The following is a 20,652-nucleotide window of genomic DNA, read 5'->3' as shown; positions in this document are numbered from 1 at the left end:
TCCAGGGAATTTTCTCACTACAATTTATTGCAAGATTAAGTATTGGAATGGCATCATAAAAAATGCCAGTCAGGTTTGGTTTGTGCCAGGAAACTGTAATTCATTATGAACAAGTAATTAATATTTTAATTTTATTAAAAAATGAAGCTGAGATATCAAATTTAAGGTTTTGGGAAGAACTGCACACTTGAATTCATTTGGAATATTACTATTCCTTCAGTAATATGCAGATTACTTTTTTTCCCCTCAAAAATGAGATAGTGGAAAGAACATTTTTGGTTTTATGCCCTATGCCCTTGATTATAAAGCCCCCTACTCACCAGAAATTCCACGTGGGTGTCTGGAGGGAGAACTAAATATTAATTATGTTCCTCCCCCACTGGAAGGGTCCCTGCTCCTGCATTCCCTGGGCTAAAAAGCTGCAGTTCTCTGCTTGCCTGCCGTGATTATCCTCAGAGAATGCAGAAATCTTTAAATACAGAGCTTGAGACTAAAAATCTTTGTTAATTTCTGGTTTTTAACATAAAAGCTTATGTCCTCTGAAACAGCCTTTGCTTGACTGTGCATTTTAAGCCCTTTAAAAGTACTCATCAAACCCAGATTTTTTTTCTACTCCAAACTAAATCAGAATTAAAATAAATTAATTTTCTTGTTTGCAGTGAGAAATCCCTATTTCTGCAGGGAATTCCATGTTCCAGCCTCCTCTGTGCTGTATCAGGTGCCCCAAAATGCCAATTTCAGCCAAGTTCTGGTGTACATTAATGACACAAAACCTGACCTGTGGCTGGGCTGAGCTCCCAAACCTCTCTGGTGTCAGGCTTTGGTCACTTCTACACAATTCATTGTTTGTCAGCGCCTCTGATTTTGGTTTTTAGTGGCCAGGGGGGTTTAGTCTGTGTTAGTAACTGGCAGGAATTATTGCTCCAGGAATTTCTCCAGGGATTGCTCCAGAACCCCGAGCTCACAGAGGGCCCAAGGAAAGGAAGGTGCAGCTCAGGATGGTTCCAGAAATGCTCCCCCAGGGACCTCCAGAGCTCTGCACATCTGGCCAGATGTGGGCAAAGAACTCCTCTCTCTGTGCCAGCTGTGACTGCTCAGGGTTCTGCTGCTCCTGGAGCTCCATACCAACCTTGTGCCTAAAGAGTTTGCTAAAGGTGCTGTGGCCCAGCCTGGGGCTCTCTGCCTTCTTTTTCTTGGCTCCTTTGGAGGGGGATTCTGCTGCTGCCTTCGGGCCAGGCTGTCCCCCAGGGCCCTTCTCCGCCTTGGAGCCCTTGGCACAACAGCAGTGCAGGTGAGGGTTTGCTGCGGGTATTTGCTTCATCAAAGACATTATTCCATCATCACACACGTGGGATTAAAGGAAAAGATTCCCTCTTAGCTCTGGATAAATTGTGGGTTTTTTCCTGAGGGATTTCTCAGCTCTCATCAGAGTTTTTTTCACACCAACAGCAAAATAAAAGCCAAGGCAATCCACCTGATTCCAAATTAAACCACAACTTTTCCTCTAAAACCTCCACTAAACTGAAACCTAAATCCCACAAACATCTGCCTTTCCAAGTCATGAAGAAGCAATTTAGGATTTATAATTTTAAAATAGGCAAATATATAAATCTTTGGAGGAACCTTCAGTCTTTTTATTGCAGCATAATAGGGACTTTAAAATGTTTTATATAATGCATTATTTAGGAAAAGGGCAGTGTGAATATTCATGATATACACTGCCTAAATATTTCAAGCTTGCATTAATGCCCTTGAAATTAATTAATTAATTGTTTGAGGTCCCAGGATTTAAAGCAGGAAGATGCCTTTGACTACCCAGCATGGAGGAGGATGAAGGATTATTCCTTACTAATTCTCACAGCAAAAATGACCCATTTCCCTGAAAAATTCCTGCAATTCCTCAACACAGTGACACAGGATCACCTCACGGTCTGCCACAGGAGGGTGAGGTCAGGACTTGGGGCAGACCTTGTGCAAACAACCTCTTGGTTTGTAGGAACTGCCCGAGCAGGTGTGACCGGGCTCTGAACCGCTGTGGGCACAGAGGAAGGGATGGGCACGAAGGGACAGCCACTGAGGGATGGCCACCGAGGTGATGCCTTTAGGTTTAGCTTTTCTATTTTCTATTTTTTTTGTATTTTTCAGGTTCTGTGCTGCTTTAGTGTGTGGGTCTGGCTCCACATCAGGGGATGGTGAGCTCTGTGCAGAGCAGGGACACAAAACAATTCCTGCTCCAGCTGGGCACCAAGGACAAATGATCCCAATCTCAGCCCAGGAGCACAAACCCCGTGGGCTGCAGAAAGAAAAACAAGGATGGGACTGCAGGGGCTGCAGTGGGGTTGGACACTGAACTGCAATGCGCACATGGAGCAGAGCTGAGCCCAGGGAGAGACCCCGGCAGCGCTCGTGCATTTTGGGGCCATTTGGGTTCATCTTGGGCTCATTTTGGGACCATTTGGGTTCATCTTGGGTTCATTTTGGGACCATTTGGGTTCATCTTGGGTGCAGCCCTGGCTGGGCTCTGGTGCTGCCCAAGGTGCATCCATGGAGGAGATCCTTTGAATAAATCCCTAATTTATTCTTTAGCTCTGTCCAGTCTCTGTTCTAGGTCAGCCTGCCCAAGGCATCTGAGGGACTGCCACCACCGAGGGTGTGCCCGGCTGCTGGCAGCACACGTGGCCCAGCAGCTGATTAGAGCTGGAGCCAGCACTGATAAGAGCCTGACCCTACAGAAACAGAAGGGTTTTCCCCCCCAGGGGGTGGTGGGGCACTGCCCAGGCTCCCCAGAGAACATTCCCTGCTCCAAACCTTCAGAGCTCCAAGAGTGCTTGGACAAGGCTCTGAGTGGGATTGTTGGGGGTCTATGCAGGATGAACCTTTGGATTCCTTCCAGCTCCAGGATATTCCATAATTCTATCATTTGAAGGCACAGCAGCCACCCAACAGCCCCACAGCACTCAGGAACACTTCACTTAGCAAAGCTTTACCTTTAACACACTTCAGTTGTTTTTTTTGGGAAAAAAAAAGTACCATTATTTCTTATCAGCCAAAAAATCTGCAGCTTTTCTACCTGGGAGCTGATAAATTAACTCCTCAACATATTTCCCCTTTATTGAGGTACAACTGCCATATCAGATAAAGGAATTCCCAATAAAAAAGCACTCCCGCTCAATCTCCTGGAAGGAGTTTGCACATCCTGCAAGTCAGCTGGGTTTGTTTGCCCTGCCAGGTGTGCCAGCAAACCAAACCCACCCAGAATAGTCCTGTCCAAATGACAGCAGCACCAGCAGTCACCTGGCACAGGTGACAGGGTCAGGGAAGGAAATGGGGTCGGTTCCCTCCAAACTGGATTGTTCACCACCTCTGGGAAGAGCTGCAAGGCTCCCTGAGCCTGGGCACTTCAATAACTGCATTTTCTGCATTGCTTGGAAAAGCTTCACACTATCTGATGATTTTTAGAGTTATTCAGAGTTATTGAGACTAATTTATAGTTATTCAGAATTAAATCCCCCATGTACTCACCAAGCTTCCAGCAAAGACTGAATATTGAATAGGACAAAATAATAAAAAAATAGGAGAAAACCCAAAAATGTTGTGATTTTTGGCTAATATCTGCACAGGAAAAACACTTCCATTTTTAGGGTTTTATTCCTTTTTTCTTAATAAAGTTTTTTCAAGGCACAAGGAAAACTGTTGTACAAGCAAACAGAACTTTTTTGTGGACTCAAAGTTTTCATGGAAATTTTAGATGAAAAACAAGTCAGAGAAACAACCAAAAGTGTCACCAATCATCACCAAGCCTGCAGAAAACACAACAGATTTTGATTGTAACAGATGATATTAAGAATTGCACTGTTTAGTCTCTTGCTTTTCAATTTATCCAGCGGAAAAACATTTGAAATTTCTTAAAATGATTAAATCAGTTAGGGAAAAAGCCCAACAAAACGAAGAGGAAATCCCTGTGTGAAAAACACCTAATGACCAATGAACAAGGAACTGCCTACCTTGTCTTCAGAATCACTTTTGGCTTCAGCTTTGCTTGGGGAGACCTTAAAGGAATTTGAGAAAAAACAGTCACTCAACCCAGCCTTTCAAAGGATTGAAAAGATAAGCTTGAAATCAGCAGGTTTTATTTGCACAAAGGGAAAATATAAATACTGCTTCCCTCAAGTGGGAAAATTGATAATGCAAATATTCCTTGAGAACAACGTAATGGCTACGATGAAAAATGCCTGGAGTGAACATTTACAATTCAAGCTTCTAATCAATTAATAAAAATGAACTTTTAGAGGTGATACAAAAGGAATATCAAGCAGAAAGTCTTTGAGACAGTTCAAGATCTGTATCTGTGTAGAAGTGGAAGTTTGCAGAGCAGGTGACACTCACTTGATCATTTCAGTGTCCCCCCACACCCTCCTCATCCCCCCAGGACAGAGAACATTTTACATTTATTGACACATTTTACAGAATTTATGCAACTTCTCCACTCCCACAGGGGATTTTTGGAAGCAAGTGAAACCCAAAGAGATGGAAAGGCAAGGCAGAACTCACCAGTGTTTTGAGGAAGCTCATGACTGAGCCCTGTCCTGCAGCTGCCTGGGGACTGTCCTGCTGTGCCTGTGCCCTCCCAGGGCCCTGTTCACCTGCAGAGTCCTGCCCAGGCTCCTCTTGGCTGCACTCATCTATCTCCTAAAAAAGAAAAGGGGCACAGATTGCTCAGTGCCAGCTTGCCTGATTCCCAGTGGAATGCAGAAGTGGCTTTTGTGACTCGCTGGGAGTCACAACAGCAATTCCAACCATTCCTGCCCAGCCCACGGGCAGAACAATCCAGCATTTATCCCTCTCCTTCCCCTCTCTGCTCAGACATCCAGCGCTGCTGCTGCTGCTGGGGGGAGCGTTGTTCTCAGCCACAACAAGCACAGGGCGAGCCCCAAACTCCACTTTTGTCTTTTTGTGAAAAATGGGAGCAAACGCTGAGATTCTGGCCCTGCCAGCTCTGTGTCTGAGTGCACCATCCAAAGATGGCTTTGGATTCTCTATTTTGCCATGCCAGGAATCATTTTTATCTATCAAACACCAACGTGACACACATTAAAAGAAGGAAAAAGGATACAAATCAAAGTCATTCCTCTTAGCCAGATGGAGCTGCCTCTTCTCTTCATGGAATTACACTTTCCAGAGCCCCAAAAGGTTTTCCAGTGCTCAAGCACTCACAAAAGTAGGCAATATTTAGGTACTTGTTTTCTGTTTAGACACCTGGACAAGGGTCTGCTTCTAAAAAAACACTTCTTGAACCAGTTGTGGAGAGTTTAGCACCTCTCACACTGAATTTACCTTCCATTTTGGCCACCTTTGCCTTGAGCCTGCACAGGAAAGCTCATGAAAAGTGTTGTGCAGGAGAGAGTGACATCAAAGAATGCCTAAGTGACATCAAAGGTATTTTTCCCTAACCAGCCCATTATAGCTCAGCGCTTTTAGTGGGAAAAATTAGAATAAAAGCGTTCTAAAGAACCTTTCCCTATGCTGGGTGATTAAAATAGCACAATAATTGTACAATATGGATTTCTTTATGTCACCAGTGGCAGGAATAGACTTTAAATGCTGTAAGACTTCAGAGGGATCAGGACAGCTGGGCGTGGGGTGGGCAGTGCCAGCAGAACACAGGGAGTTAAAGCGGGCACAGAAATGCCAGAAGGGACCTCAGTGTCACTCCCCACCCACCCAGTTGTGCAAGCTGGCCCAGGAAGCAGCAGGGCACTGCTGGAACGCTCAGCAGGCCCCTGAAGGGTCTCACACAGCACTTTGTGCAGCTGCCAGCCCCAGAGCGGCCCCAGGAACAATCTGTCCCATGCAGGACACGCGTGGCCACGCCAGCCCGGGGTGGCACACACAGAGCTCTGGTGCCATGGAAAATGCTGGCTCTGCTCCAGGTGTTCAAGGGACAACTGAGGCAGGAGGAGGAGGATGTGCTGCTAAACAAAACCAGATTCACAGCCCAAGTGCTTGGTGCCATCACACTCTTTAGAGCTGGATGCTCTCAAGAAAAGAAACAGAGTTAATAACTTTTTGGAATTACAGACAAGCCCAAGCCCTGGCCTTGGGACGCATTTCCACACAGCTGTTTCCAGCACCTCTGGCTGATCCAGGACTGAAGAGAAAGCCACTGCAGATCCTGAGGAGTGGGGCCATCCCAAAATCCCTGAACTCCAACCTCACAGCTCAAATGTGCCCCATTTGATGTGCCCATTCAACTCCTGTGCTCTGCTGGCACTGCCCACCCCACGCCCAGCTGTCCTGATCCCTCTGAAGTCTTAAAGCATTTCAAGTCTATTCCTTCCACTGGTGACATAAAGAAATCCATATTGTACAATTATTGTGCTATTTTAATCACCCAGCACGGGGAAAGGTTCTTTAGAACGCTTTAATTCTAATTTTTCCCACTAAAAATGACCCTGCCCAAGCTGAAGCTGCCCTTGGCTACAGAGAATCACTCCAGTCTGGCCTTGGAGAGGGGCTGATCCATCCTGTGCTCCCATGGGAATGTTCCTGCAGGAAGAGCCCGGGCTGGGGCCATCAGCACAGGAATCAGGCACAGAGGACACACAGCCCTGCAGGATCACGTCTGCAGAGCCACAAAATCGCCACAAAAGCCTCTGTGGCAGCTCCCTGCTCAAAGGCCTGGGGGTAAATAATGAAAGAAACCCCAGGAGAAACAGAAGATCAGTATTAGGAGTTAATAGATGCTATGTAAATGTTCAATTCATGTCTTTGAGAAGCTAAATTTGGGGGTAATAAACACCTTAAATGTACTGTAGTTTCAGTTCAGTCATCAGGAAAAAAAAACCCCAAACATATCAAAAGAATGTATTCCTGCCAGCACTTTTGTTTGCATGAATCATGGCTCAGTGAAACATTTCAGGCATATAATTTATCTTTTCTTTGGCTTACATAGTAAATGCTTCATGAATTCATGAATTCTGCCCTTGTTTTAATTATGCTGCGCTCTGAATGTAGTTTTGTAGACCACAAAAATAAAGAGTGGCTCAGCAAACACAGAATGTTTGTGCAGCTCTTAAGCTACAACTGTGGAGCCTCTCTCTTACTCACCAGCAACGCTGTTTGTTTTGTCTTGGCACTCAGTGCAGGGAAACTTTGCTTTTAGCATTTACAGATACTACAAGTCATAATCCACAAAGAAAAAAATAGAGAGAGAGAGAAAAAAGAGGAGCTGTTGGCAGCGATATCTTGATTTTTAGTATGATTATTTGGTAACAGTTTGTAGTTACTACAGTAACAGTAATTAAATTAGGCTTGGTCATTCTCCCATCCAGCAGGAGAATTGGAACTTCAGAGGGAACAGAAGGCAACTGTGCTGCAAGGCAGAGCCACAGCCTTTGTTTTAGGGATTGAGTTAAATTTGGCAACACATTGCAGTGTTTAGCTGATGTATTTTCCCCCAAAAAGGTGCTTAACTCGTCTCTGCCCCCACCATATATTCCTTTTCATGTCTGAAAGAACCAAAGACAAAATTATAGCCCAAAAATTCAACTGTATGTTTAAAATTCCTGTCCCTGTGATCCAGATCTGTCATTTATTTACCCCAATTTTGTGATTCCTGAAAGACATCCATGGCACCTAGGAGGTGTGGAGGCATTTTTGATAACCAGACCTGTCCTCAGGAATGTTCCAAAAAGCTGCAGACACTCCCAGCAGCCCCAGCACCACCCAGAGCCCAGCTGTGCCTGGGATTTCCAGGTTATTCCCACCAGGCACCTCCAGGATGGGGATGGCTACAAGGGGACTGGAGCAGAACTGCAATCAGGAATTCATGAGAAATCCAGGTGTTGTTGATATAATAAAGCTTGATCTGGATGAGCAGTGCTTCCCTGCTTGAACTGGGAGAATGATTTAGATTCCCCTCTTTCCCTGATCATGCTGTGCCTCACCTGAGCTTTCAACAGGACTGTGTGCTCCCAGCAATGTTTAACTCTGAATTTTGGTTAAAACTGCTCCTAAGTGTTATTTCCTTGGATTTCCACAGCATTCCTTCAGCAGCACCAGCTGTGACCTTCCCCACTCTGTAAATGAAAGCAATGTCACTGCAGTGACAGCAAAATATGAAATGAGAATCTGGCATTTGGTGGGAAAAGAGACAATTCCTGCAAGTCATGGGGAGGACTTGTTGTGTGTGATAGTCAAAAATATCTGCAGGAATTTGGGGTGTTGAAAAGCTCCATTCTGAGAGGCTGAACACAGAAGTGCCAGTGTGCCCTGAACAGAGGATTCATTGCAAATTATCCACCCTGCTCTGCTTAGGTGCTGAATGCTTTTATGGGTTCTTTAAATGTGCATCCCGAGCTGCCTGAAACACCAGGGATGGGAGCACTCCTGAGGGGCAGGGGTGAAAAATGTAACAGTTCTTTCTTTAAAATGAACCCTCAGAAAAATACTACAATGTGTAAATTTATACAAGAAATGTGATCTTCAAATCTGAGAAGGCAAGATAGAGAAGACAAAGATTGAAAAGAAAAGAATTTTGGGCAACTTGCAATGCTGGCAGTGTAAGCAGTGAGTACCCCATGAGTTAAGTTCAACACTACCCAAAGCATCAGTGATCACCATCTTATTTGTAAACCTGAACCGGCCAATAAAAGCAATTATTAAAGTGGTATTTACACATTGGTTTTCCCCTCCTGTTCCTGACATTAGACCAATTTTCTATTTGATCACCAATTCCTGCATTCCACCTCTCCAGCAGAACTCAGAGTTACGCCATTATTCCCTTTCAGAGGATGTGCTTTTTCTGGAGTTAATTACCTGAAAATTATACCTTTGCTGACATCAGATCTGGCAGGAAGTGTAAAATCTAAACTCATATTTCAGCTCCTTTGACTAGGGTGCTCTTTAAGACGTGTAGTTTCTTATATCACATCCTCATCCTGTAAAATCATTTCTAATGAACCACTTTTCCTTGACTAAAACATCACAATAAGCTGGAGTACAAAAATCATTGCTGCATATTATTCCTTATTTTGCTGAATAGGGTATCCAGCAACTATTGCTAGAGAAGTAGGGCTATTTTAAAAACGACACACCAAAGAACTTTTAGAAACTCATCCAGTGTCAAACTCCAAGGTCCTAAAGCACAAGAAACTGGTTTAGTTTCAGGTATTTCTGCTTTCATTTGCAGCTGGCAGCTGCTCCTCCTGGCAGTTGGAGCTGTGTTGCCCAAACCTTTCAGGGAAATATAAATTGAATTAAACTGGAGGTCAGGATTTAGTCATGAGCCAGAGCTTCACTCCTTGGCCACAGGTTCATCTCCCACACCTCCATCCTGGAGTGTTACCTGTGGTCATTTCCAGGGCATCACTGATTTATTCCCACCCCACACGGAGTTACCCCACTCTGCCAACATTCCCAAGAGGTTTCACCAGCAAATAACGAAATTAAAGGCTATTTCATGAATATAAATGAAGCACTTGCCTGGCGCAGCGGTTCCCCGTGGGGCGCGCCGGCCGCGATGCTCCCGTTGGGAACGTCCAGCCCCTTCCTTCCCTCCTCAGGGTCCCCTCGCGTCCTTCCCGTGCCCTTCTCCAGCCTGAAGATCCTGTCCAGGAGCGTCACTTGTCTGCCCTTTGGGGCGGCCACATCGTGTCCCTCAGGTGTCCCCGCGAGCTCTGTGTCCTGCGGCGGGGCCTGGCCCGGGTTTTTATGGCTGCCCTCGCGCGGCGCAGCTGCCCCGGGCCCCTGCGTGCCCTCACTCGGGCCTTTGTTCAGCCCGGTGGCACCAAGGGTGGCCTCTCCGGGGGCTGCAGCCGCCGCCGGCTCCTCGGAACGCGCTGGCACAGCCCAGGGGAAGGCCAGCAGGGAGCGGGGCCTGGCAGCTGGCAGGGCCCTCCTGGCAGCGCTCCCGCCGCTCTGCCCGCCCGCCCGGGCACCGGGGCCCGGCTCCGCCGAAGGAACGGGAACGTTATCCCGGCCTGCAGGCGCCCTGGCATCCGCTGCAACACAGGGAGAGAGGGAATTACCCACAGACACATTATCCTGGCCTGCAGGCACCCCGTCATCCGCTGCAACACAGGGAGAGAGGGAATTACCCACGGGCATACACAGGGAGAGAGGGAATTACCCACGGGCATGGGCACCGCCAGCCTCGGGCACTGTAGGCATGGGCACTCGCGCTGGGATGAGCTGGTCTGAGGGCACACTGGGGACCCCGTGCTGCTGCTCAGCTCCCACAGAGGATTTCTGCCACCCCTCACTGAAATCAGTGCACATTTTACTCTCTGTCCATCCCCAGAGTGGATTTCCGCCACCCCTCACTGACATCAGTACAAATTTTACCCTCTGTTCATCCCCAGAGCTGAGTTCTGCCACCCCTCACTGAAGTTAGTGTGAATTTTACCCTCTGCTCATCCCCCGAGCTGATTTCTGCCCCCCTGCAGCTCCTCACTGAAATCAGTGTGAATTTACCCCCTGCACAACCCCTTGCAGTGTCAAAGTCAGACACCAGCCCTGTTTGACACTACTCAGCCCAGTGGACAGCAAATTCAAATCAGTGATATACAAAATAGATATCAATATATCACCTGCTCCTCTGTCAAAGCTCGAGTACCAACAGGAATGGGGAGCACCAGGACTGATCCCATTTCTGGCTGGCCAAACTCCCAGCAGGGAGTTCTGTGCAGCCAGAACTGATCTCACTCATTTTTCCTCGCCCTGCCGCCTGCTCTCCTCAGTGCAGCTCCTACCTGCACCTCTCCTCTGCCTGTGGGTTATTTTGAGCCTGATTTGAATGCTGATAAATCACATCCCAGCCACGTTTCTTATCCTTGCATTTCTCTTTACATTTTACATTTCTTCTCTCACAAACTACGGCTCAGAATCACGTTTCCTCCCCCAAAATTCACACAAATCATTCCATGTGCACACATGTGGCCATCACACCTTAGATGCAAAAACCCCTTTTGATTTAAAAATGTATTTTATGGTTTTATAAAACAGTGGTGCTTTGATAGCACTGTTGAGGTGAAAATCCCTGGTATGAGATTCACAGGAAGGAAAAGGCAGCTCCTGCTTTACACAAGACAAAAGAAAAATAGTCTTGCTTGGATCTGTTTTGTGGCTGGGAGGCAGGAGCACAGATGAGGTGTGAAACCCCAATAAAAAAGGGTCCTGTCAGAGGTAAATCTTACAGCTCTCCCTGAGCTTCAGCTCCTCTTCCCTACTTGGACTGGAATATGGATCCGATTTCCCTGTCAGTCATCAGCACATTTCAAGGATGAATTTAGATGTATTTAATTATAACTGTGGGAAACTGACAGGCTCAAACCGACTTGCTGAATTAGGACGGGAAAATTGTCAGTTTCAATGTAAAATTGAAATTGTTTCAAATTGTAATTGTAATAGTCTAGTCAATATTATGCCTTTCACATTTTCTTTTAAGAGAAAGAAAAACCCCAGACACCAAAAAAACCTGACTGAAACACACCTTCCACACAGCACAGATCTTCAGTGTGAAATTCTTTGAGATGAGGAAAACAGAACAATTTTAGATCCCAGCTTTCAAAGCTTCCCCTTGGCTTTTCACAGCAAAATTCCCCCAAGCTTCCCACCTCCCCAGGGATTCTGGATAATCCCAGAAAACATCAGCAGGTTGATGTGTCTGCATCCAGAGAGAGAGCTTTAAGGAGCCTTTTGCTCTCTCTTTTTTGGGCAGAGTGGCCAGAGCTCCTCAGCACAGCCTGTTCTGGCAGGCAAAGATTTCCACTTTCTGGGCATACATGAATTTTTTCCACCCTGTATTCTCTTTCTGCTGTTCCTGTAAGGAAGCAGCTCCACTGGCAGGAATCTTTGGGCAGCAATATCCTCCTGTGATACTTCATGAGCACCAGTTTCAGTTTCAATGTCCTGACAGACACAGCAAAATTGCAAATTACAGCTACTGCAGCACCTACTGAGATACTCAGCTGGGGCCACTAAGGAGCAGCTGTAGTTTCCTGAGCCTCCTGTAGTAAAGTTAGAAAAAGAACTTCTAATTATAGTTGGAAACTTGGGAAGGAAGCAAAAATCAAAACCCCTTCCCCAGCTAAAGAAAGGAGAAACAATATCCATAGGAAAATAATTGTAAGAGATGCTGAACTCCTGCTTTATGTAACAGATAACAAATGAACCACAGGAAAACTGGCTTTGGCTCAAAACTGGGGATATAAGCTCAGCTCTAAGAAAACCAGCTCAGCAAGTAGCAGCTCAGGAACCTATGGGGCTCCTTTTATCTCAGATGATCATGGAAGGAATGGGAGCCCTGGCAAATGTCACTGCCTGGGCTCTGCTGTGTGTGTGTTGTGTCAGGAGAGCTGCAGCTGCTCCAAGGAAATTCTGCTCAGCCAGAGGCAGAGCAGATCCCACCAGTGCTGGCCTGCACTGAACAGGCACAGCAAACTGAGGGAGAAAAGCCTTGAAATTCCAGTATTTGGGTGAAAAGTGGGAGTTATTTTTGTTTTTAAATACACACGAGTGACATTTTTTTCCCAGATCTATTCCTCAATCCGGAGGCAGAATTGCAAAGATAAGCAAAACCCCCCAAATTCTAGGCCAGGTCTTTGAGCAGATCAAAGCTGCTCGTTGTGACTGAGATTAAAAGCTGCTCTGAGATGAAAATCAATACACAATTTACAGACTGCATTTCAGACTACTCCTGCTCGGGCATTTGCCTTTCAACTCTTTAACAAAAGACAGTCACGCTCCAGAAGATTTGTCTCTCTTTCCCCTTCCCTTCATCAGGGCGTGTTAAAAAGGAAATTTTGTGGCTACACAAAGTCCCTCTTCTGTAAGAATACATTTTTTGCCGGGAATTTGGAAAATTAAACCAACATTTTTTATCTTGACTTAGTAAAAAAATAGAGAAGATCAATGGTTAATGCAATATCACAGAACCATGGAATGGTTTGGGTTGGAAGGGTCCTTACATCTCATCCCATTCCTCTCTTTTGAGCTAAAGCCAGCCACAAACAAATATTTTGCTGAGCCATGGAATTAGAGCCACACAGCACTTTTTTAATTCCCTGGTGTTCAGAAAATCGTGGACAAAATATTTTAATGGCCATGAAGAAACCATTAAGGGCTACAAGGCAACATTTGGCTCTGGGAATTCCAGCAGGGCAGGGCAGCACAGGCCACAACAGCCCTGAATGAATTTCTGCAGCAAACACTAATCCAAAATAAAACATTGCCTCTGCCTTTTAAAAGATAAAGAACTCACTAATATCCTTTTGCATCTTGCTCCACCATTCCATGCAAATATTTTTTTTTTTTTTGCTCCAAGAATCATCTTGTTTCACTAATTTAACTCACATTGTTATTTACCTGCAGATTTCCAGAAATTAATGGAAATAGGGCAGAGGAGTCAGCAGCAAGAATGGCAACGCACATTCTCTAAAAGCATCCCTGAAATATTTCACATTTCAGGCCTTACAGGCACAGGAGCTGCTGCAGTCAGGATTTCTGCTGGGTTCTGCCTGCTAGCAGGATTTGCTGAATGGGATTTGCCCTCTGGGACAAAGGAGCTGCATCTTCACTCAACCTTTCTCCTTTATAATGTTTTAAACTCTTTTGTAATTCTTTTTAGGAGCAGGTCGTTGTTTCAATCTGCATGGAGTTACCACCCAAGCCCACAGGAACTGTTTGTTTTGTCCTCCTGCTGCATTTCTGCTCTGTGCAGCACAAACCAGGGACAGAAAATCCCAGTTCCAACCTTCCCCCCTTCACCTGTTGCTCACCAAGTGGTTTTATTACAGAAAGTACAACAAAGTTCCCTTTTTTCGGCTCTGGCTCCCCCCAAAATCCTCACTCTATGCCCCAAAAATGCTATTTATTGGAGTATTTCATTTTAGAAATACTACCAACTATGTTTCCCTATTAATACATTCTATCACTTGTATTTCTCCAAAATGACATTGCACAAAAATGGAGATTTCAATGGTATCTCAGTGACTTTAACTGCTTTCCAAAGAGGAAAAAAGTTAAAATACAAGAAATATCAACACAGGAACGTCTAATTTTTCAACTTGCTACTTAAACTGATTTAGCAGTTACATTAATTAGGTAATCCATTTAAGTAAAGCAGTCCCATATGCTTCATTTTACGTAGGAGGAATAAAATGTACATGCATTTTCTAGGTCTTCAGGCAGTGAAAATCATCTGGCTTTTATTTCCTCCTCAGAACTCTGCTGGTTTACACCAGAAAAAAGCACACAGAGAGAGGTTTTGCTGGTAGGCAACTGCTGAAAGTGACTTATGGTGGGCTGGCACTGGGAAATTTGGGCCATGGAGCAGATTCTGAGCTGTTATCAGATCCATCTGCATTTCCCCACACCAGCCTTTGATTATTTTTACCGAAATTTAGATTTTTCAAGTGCCTGTGACAGACTGAGAGGATTCTCTTAACAACAAATCATAAAGTGTTTTTCTCAGCACGGAATTATAAAGTATTCTCTTTGCTGATAAGATTGAAGAGGAATTGTTGGGTTTTATTTCTTCTGAAAATAAAAGTTTCTTTTCTTTTCAGAATAAATACCAAGGAGCGTGGCTGAATCTCGGAGCTGTGGATGGGTGCTGCTGCTGCTGCTCAGAAAGGCTCCGAAGCCAGCAAGGGGTGGAAGGAGGAATTAATGAGGGGTGAAAAGCAAGAAGAGCCACGTGCCTGTGGATGAGAGCAACTGCCCTTAAAAATGTGCAGATAACTTCTCAAAACCACTTGGAAACTGTTGTATGTGCAGGAAGGAATGACGAACCTGACTTTTCTAAGACTTTATCACCCTGTGGATAGGAGCACATAGCCAGGACATGGATTTTTATCCCTTTCCAACACATGAACTGTTCTCTTCTTGTAAGACATTTCCTGGTGTCCCCCAGAAAACCCAAACCTCTCCAAGAGTCCATAATCCCCCTACACTGCTGCATTTTGTCCTTTCAGAGCCTAAATTCGGCCTCCTTGCAGAAATAATTCCCCCAGGGCTTGTTGGAGACAGGAATTGCCCCAGGAATTCCCCCAGAGCCCGGGCAGAGTTTGTCACAAACTGCCCCAAACAGAGCAGCCCTGCCTGGTGATGCTCCCCACAAAGCCCCCCCCTGTAAAGCCACTTTTTGGGGCCAGGGCAGAACCAAACCCCAGAGCTCTTAACCAGCACCCAGAGAACTCTGGAAAAAATTCCTTATTTTTCTTTTTGTTGTGTTTCAACTTCGCAGCTTCTGCAGAGCCACATTTCAGGTCAGAGCTGGAACATGGGTCCATCCCCTAATTCAAAGCCATTAATGAATATTTATTGTTCCTTCGGTCCCCGGGGCACTTCCAGCCCCCTTCCCAGCCCCTACCTTCACCATTCAGTGCCGGGGGAGGGCTCTGAACAAACACCACAGACCCATTGGTGACACCGTCAGGAGACTCGGAGAGAGGCTGAAATAACAAAGATCGGAGTTTTTAGGGCATCAAAGGGGTGGGAGTTGCACTGGCAGCAGCCAGGGGAGGTGGGAGAGGGGCTGCTCACCTGGTAACTCTTCACTGTGCAGGAGTTGTCATCCTCAGCTTCCTCTGGCACACTCAGGTTATTCCCCATAGCTCCTGTGAGGTGGAGAGAAAACCCCAAATGACCCTTTCTGTCATTTATATGAATTCTCTAGTTAAGAGACAGCCAATGGGGGCAGGCTGTTAAAACCCCTAAAATCCCACCTGCCCCAACCCCATGGTGCTCAGGGCTCACAGCTGCTCCCCAAAACCAGCACAAACCAACAAACTTTTCTTGTTTGTGGAGGCAAGCTGGCTGCAACTCCACCTGCAGCGTCCCTGGGGCTCAGGAGAGAGCAGCAGCACAAGGCTGAAACTTGTGCAGAAATTACAACAGCTTGTGTGGTTTTGTTTGGTTTTTATTTAATAAAAAGCAGGGAGAAGGAAGAGGCAGCAGGAAAGGTATCACACATGGAAGCTCTGAACTGCAGCCTGTGTACTAATTCACATAAATCTTCTGGGGGTTTGTTTTGGTTTTCTTTTCCTCTTAATTTCAAATACATTTGGGGGCTTTTCTTGTCCCTTCTTTTCTTTTGTCCTTAATTTAGAATACATTTATGTAGCCTCTGATCTTGCTCTGTAAATTCTTTGGGGCCAAACACTCCCTGAAAAACAGTGGAAGAGCAAAGCAGACCCGAGTCAAGAGAGCAGTTCCTGTTGACTTAGGATATAAAAGTGTGTTTGCTGTTGAAGTACCCAAATAAACAACGAGGAGAAAGTCTCCAGGCACACCTGGAGAGAGGGAGGTGCCCAAGGAGAGGAGGCTGGAGCTGTGCTCGCCCTGCACAGCCACCACGGCTGCCACAGTTATTATTGCTCTGCTTCACGGTGGGAACCAGGGAACAGGATGGAGGAGAACACCTCCTTTAAATAAATCAGACTAAATTTTAATTGAAATGCCTTAGCTATTAAGGAAAAGAAGGAAAGCAGTGGTTTTAGTAAATGACATTGCCCATTGGAATGGGAGAGCAGGGTCAGCTCTCAGCCCCAGCCCGGGTGTGCTCTGACTGCTGAGGGTTTCACTGGGGTTTCACTCCTCAGGATAAATCAGAAATCCTGATTTGGGGTGGGAAACACCCAGTGCCTCCCTGTGGATGCACAAAGTCCTCCTGCCCTTGCCCTGTGACTGTTTCCCTGCAGCTTCCAGGGTTATCCCACAGCAAGGAGAAGAAATCAGGATCAGAACCCAGGCTCGATGGTAAATTCAGTCTGCTCCAGTCTGGAGGGTTTGTTTTGTCCTGCACTCCCAAGGCCTGGTCTGTGCCAGGGCACAGCCCAGCACAGGATGGAATATCTGCAGGTTTGCTTCCTTTCCCACACGTGCTGTAAAATCTGTGTGTGAGAGAGAGGCAAATTCCTCTATTTTTAAAAATAATTTCAATGATTTGTAGCTGATTCTCAGCTTCCTGTTGATGCAGATTTCCTCACTCCAGGTGAGGTTCTGGAGCTGATGCAGAGCAGGGACCACAGGCTCTGATCTCTGGCAGATTTTTCTCCAGGGGAGCTCCTAAAATCCAGTTTATAATTCTCACTGAAATAAAACATACATAGCGGCCATGTGGAATTTCAAAACACTTCCACTCACAGGAACTCTCTCAAGGAAAGATGGAGATGAACAAGAAGGGTTTTTTTGCTAAAAACAGGAAAATTTGCTATAGAGTCCCAAATGTGATCCCAAAATACCAAACTCTGTTCTGTGCTGTGCACATGGAGAGGATGGAGCTGTGGCTGTTCTGGATCCCTGGCAGTGCCCAAGGCCAGGCTGGAGCAGCCTGGGACAGTGGAGGGTGTCCCTGTCCTGGCAGGGGTGGGACAGGATGGGCTTTAAGGTCCCTTCCACCCCAAACCCCTCCGCGATTTAGAAAACATCCAATAAATACCACGCTCGTTATTTATTCTGAAAAGAAAACTTCTGCCCTGTTTTACAGAAAAATGACAGGTCACTGCCACCTACAGACAAATGTGAGCAGCAGCAGTGACGATCCAAACTCGCAGATGAATCAAAGCTGCTGTCACAGCTCTGTCCTGGTGCCAGCACGGCTCCAGCCAGCTCTTGCAGCTGATTGTCCCTGTGTGGCTCCAGAGCTGAGCAAACAGCAGCTCCACCTGGCATTCCCATGGAATGGTTTTGCTTTTCCCAGAGTGCTCAGGCCTCTGTTGATGTGCTCAGATCTGTTTTTCTCTCATTTGATATAGCGAGGTTTAAAGCTGGAGTTATTCAGTGTGAAGGCAAATAAAGGGAAATAAAGGAGCTCTCACGATGTGTTTGTGGAGTAGATAAGGATGGAATTGCAGCAGAGCCCTTGGAGATCACCCAGCCCCTGCCCAGGCAGGGCCACTGGGGCAGGTGACACAGGAACTCAGCCAGGTGGGTTTGGGGTGGCTCCAGAGAGGGAGCTCCACACCCTCCTGGAGCTGTGCCAGGGCGCTGCAGGAAGAACTTCCTCACTCTGCGAGAGAAAATGTCACAACTTTCATGGGAGAAGGTGAATTTGGAGGACTGAGAGGGGAAAAGAGATGATTCTGATACAACAACATTCTTCAAAATGAGAGGGAAGCCCTTAAAAGTCAGGAGGAGCTGCAGTAATTCCTGTCCTGAGGCTTCCTTTCTAGGTACAGGCTTTTCACCAAGTTCCAAGGATATTGTCCCTGTGGGGGCTCCCTCAGGCCAGCTGGAATCCAGCCTGACTGGTTCCAAAAGGAACATGAACTGCCAGCTTCTACAGCTCTGAAACAATCCCTTTCCCAAATTATGCCCCACTGCTTCCATTGTAATGCAGAAAATAATGCAAAAGGAAAATGATTGTATTTTTAATTGGTTTTAATGTTATGTGCACCACAATGTGCCAAGTTCAAGGCTTGGGAAAATCCTCCTTTTTCACTCTCTCTCTCTCAAAAATCATTGGTTTGGTCCTGGCAGAATGATAAAAACTTTGAAAGTATGAGAGAAAATTACAGCAAAATCTATGATCTGCTGTGTGCTGCCAAAGGCAGCCAAGCCTCCCCTCCCTGATGTATTGACCAGCCTGGAATATTGCAATCACCCGTGTCCATCAGTGCCAGAAGTCCACAATTAACTCCTCACTAAATCTTACCATATGCTGCATTTAAACACCACGGAAAAGAATCAATTTCCCTGCCCTTGGAACCCAGCTGAGCTTGAGGACTTGGCCACGTCCAGGTGGAAAAGCAGAATTTTCAGCTCTGATTGACGTGGAGCAAGGACAGGGCTGATAAAAGCACAGAGATCAGAAATTCTGCTTACCTTGAGAGCAGCTCTGCAGGGGCAGGACACGGGATGGGAATGGGGAGCAGGGCCAGGTGGGCAGGAGCTGTGGGCACACGGGGGACAGCAGCAGGGACAGCAGCAGGGACAGCAGCAGGGACAGCAGCAGGGAGGGCTGCCTGAGTCACCTACAGCAAACAAGGAACACCCAGGAGCAGCCGGGATCCTGGCAGGGGCTGGGCATGCAGGACATGCTGGCTTACAGCCCCCAAGGCTCTTGGGACAGTTTTTATACAATTCTTTCAGCCACTCCACGCTGGAGCCAAGTGGGAGAAGTAAAATAGCTCAAACATTCACGCCCTGGGCTCCCAGGGAGGGGACAGCTCCACAATGCCACCAGGGGAGCAGCCAGTCCCAGTGTGGCTGGGGAAAGGCTCTGCTCCCATTCTGCAGGAAAAGCCAGGGCACTGCAGGGAAAAGGCAGAGCAGGTGCTTTAAACCCCAAATAAAGAAAATGAGACTTGCAGGAGCTCCCAAGATCCTTGGGCAGGAGAGCACAGACAGGACTGCTGGAGCAGAACAGCAAAAAGCAAATTAAAAAATGCTTTTGTGAGAGCAAAACCCAGGAAAAGCCAAACCAGCAGAGCAGAGCTGCACATTAGGGAAGGAAGGAGATGAAGGATAGGAGGGATCTGAAGGAGTTACCTGGGGAGAGGGGCCGGGACAGCCTCTGGGAGCTGGAGCTGGTCCAGGTGAGGTGCTGCTCACCCAGCCCTGACTGCTGTGCCACTGTCCTTATCCCTGTCCCTGCTGTGCCCACAGTCAGCCAGGGAGTGCTCACAAACACTGGGCGCAAACACAGCCAGGGTGGAGCAGCCCGTGCCCCTCCCCAGGTGTTTTCTGCTCTCTGGCCACCCAAACCTGCTCCGAGGCACTCGTGGATCCCTGGCCCTGGGGCAGCCCCTCACCTCCCTGCTGTGGGAATGGTGACGTTGTGCTGGACACCCACAACCCCCTTCCCAATGCGGGCTTTCCCCAAAATGCAGAAAGAATACAAAGTTCTGTTACTGGCAAAGTTCATTTGCTGTTTTTTTTGACTGTTTGCTGTGTCAACGATGGTTCCCAATGTCCCTGCAGAATGTGCAGCCTGGGTGGTTCTGATCCCAATCCCCCTGCAGGGTGTGCAGCCTGACAAAGTGCTGCTGGTTTAAAGCCATTTCAACTCGTTAATATTCTTTCCAGTAATTTCAAAGCCATCCCATGCTTTCATCAAGGACAGACCTGAGTGACACACGTTGAGTTTTTGTTTTGCCAAACTGGGAATTTTTTAGCTGGGTGGCAGCCACAGAAAATCTTCTGCAAAGCACAGGAAACTGTGCTTTCATGCTTTTGCAGTGCTCAAAATGCTATTTTTTTCTTTCTAATGAAGCTGTCACCAAATAAATCTTCCTCCCTTGCAGGAAATGCTCAGCTGGTGCATCTGACAGCTGCATAAAACTTCCTGTTCATCAATGGCACAACAATTATCAATGATTAACCAGCTTCTTTTATTGCTGTCCAGAGCCAGAGCCAAGAGCATTCAGATATTGACAGTCGAGGAGCAGACGACTCCTGGTCTGTGTTTGCCTCTGCTCCTGCCCACGTGCTCTGAGAGGGGCTGGTGGCTTGAGGTGAGGTTTCCACCTGGCTGCTGCTGCCAAGGTTTATTCAGCACGAGGGATCAGCAGCAAAACCCCCCCGGCAGGGAGGGCACGAGGAACCTGCAGGAGAACGGCTGAGCAGAAAGCAGAGTGAGGCATGGCTCCAGGGGAATTCTGGCAGTTTGGGACAAAATATAAATGAGGTTTGGACTCAGCTTTGGTG

The 20,652-nt window shown here is 46.7% G+C and overlaps 1 protein-coding gene across 4 annotated transcripts in view; it reads right to left on the bottom strand.

The window, feature by feature from the left end:
• Nucleotides 1–19,514, bottom strand: part of BCAS1 (brain enriched myelin associated protein 1) — a 35,965-nt gene extending 16,451 nt beyond the window's left edge. For 2 of the 4 annotated variants that reach the window (XR_010348371.1, XM_064391408.1), the window contains exons 1-7: nt 18,829–18,871; nt 15,547–15,620; nt 15,374–15,455; nt 9,484–10,001; nt 4,552–4,689; nt 4,005–4,049; nt 1,130–1,270 (exon numbers count right to left, since the gene is read on the bottom strand). Coding sequence is in view for 3 of the 4 variants with exons in the window: in XM_064391408.1 (XP_064247478.1) it covers nt 1,130–1,270; nt 4,005–4,049; nt 4,552–4,689; nt 9,484–10,001; nt 15,374–15,455; nt 15,547–15,615 (993 nt within the window). In the remaining variant the exon portion in view is untranslated. Of the gene's footprint in view, nt 1–1,129; nt 1,271–4,004; nt 4,050–4,551; nt 4,690–9,483; nt 10,002–15,373; nt 15,456–15,546; nt 15,621–18,828; nt 18,881–19,494 lie in introns of those variants that run through there. The other 2 variants (XM_064391409.1, XM_064391410.1) reach the window with 2 other exon arrangements.
• Nucleotides 19,515–20,652: the final 1,138 nt, after the last annotated feature.

The sequence above is a fragment of the Passer domesticus genome, chromosome 16 (assembly GCF_036417665.1).
Source record: "Passer domesticus isolate bPasDom1 chromosome 16, bPasDom1.hap1, whole genome shotgun sequence".
NCBI lineage: Eukaryota > Metazoa > Chordata > Aves > Passeriformes > Passeridae > Passer > Passer domesticus.
Note: the sequence above shows the minus strand (reverse complement) of the source record. Positions and strands in the feature narration are given on the sequence as shown.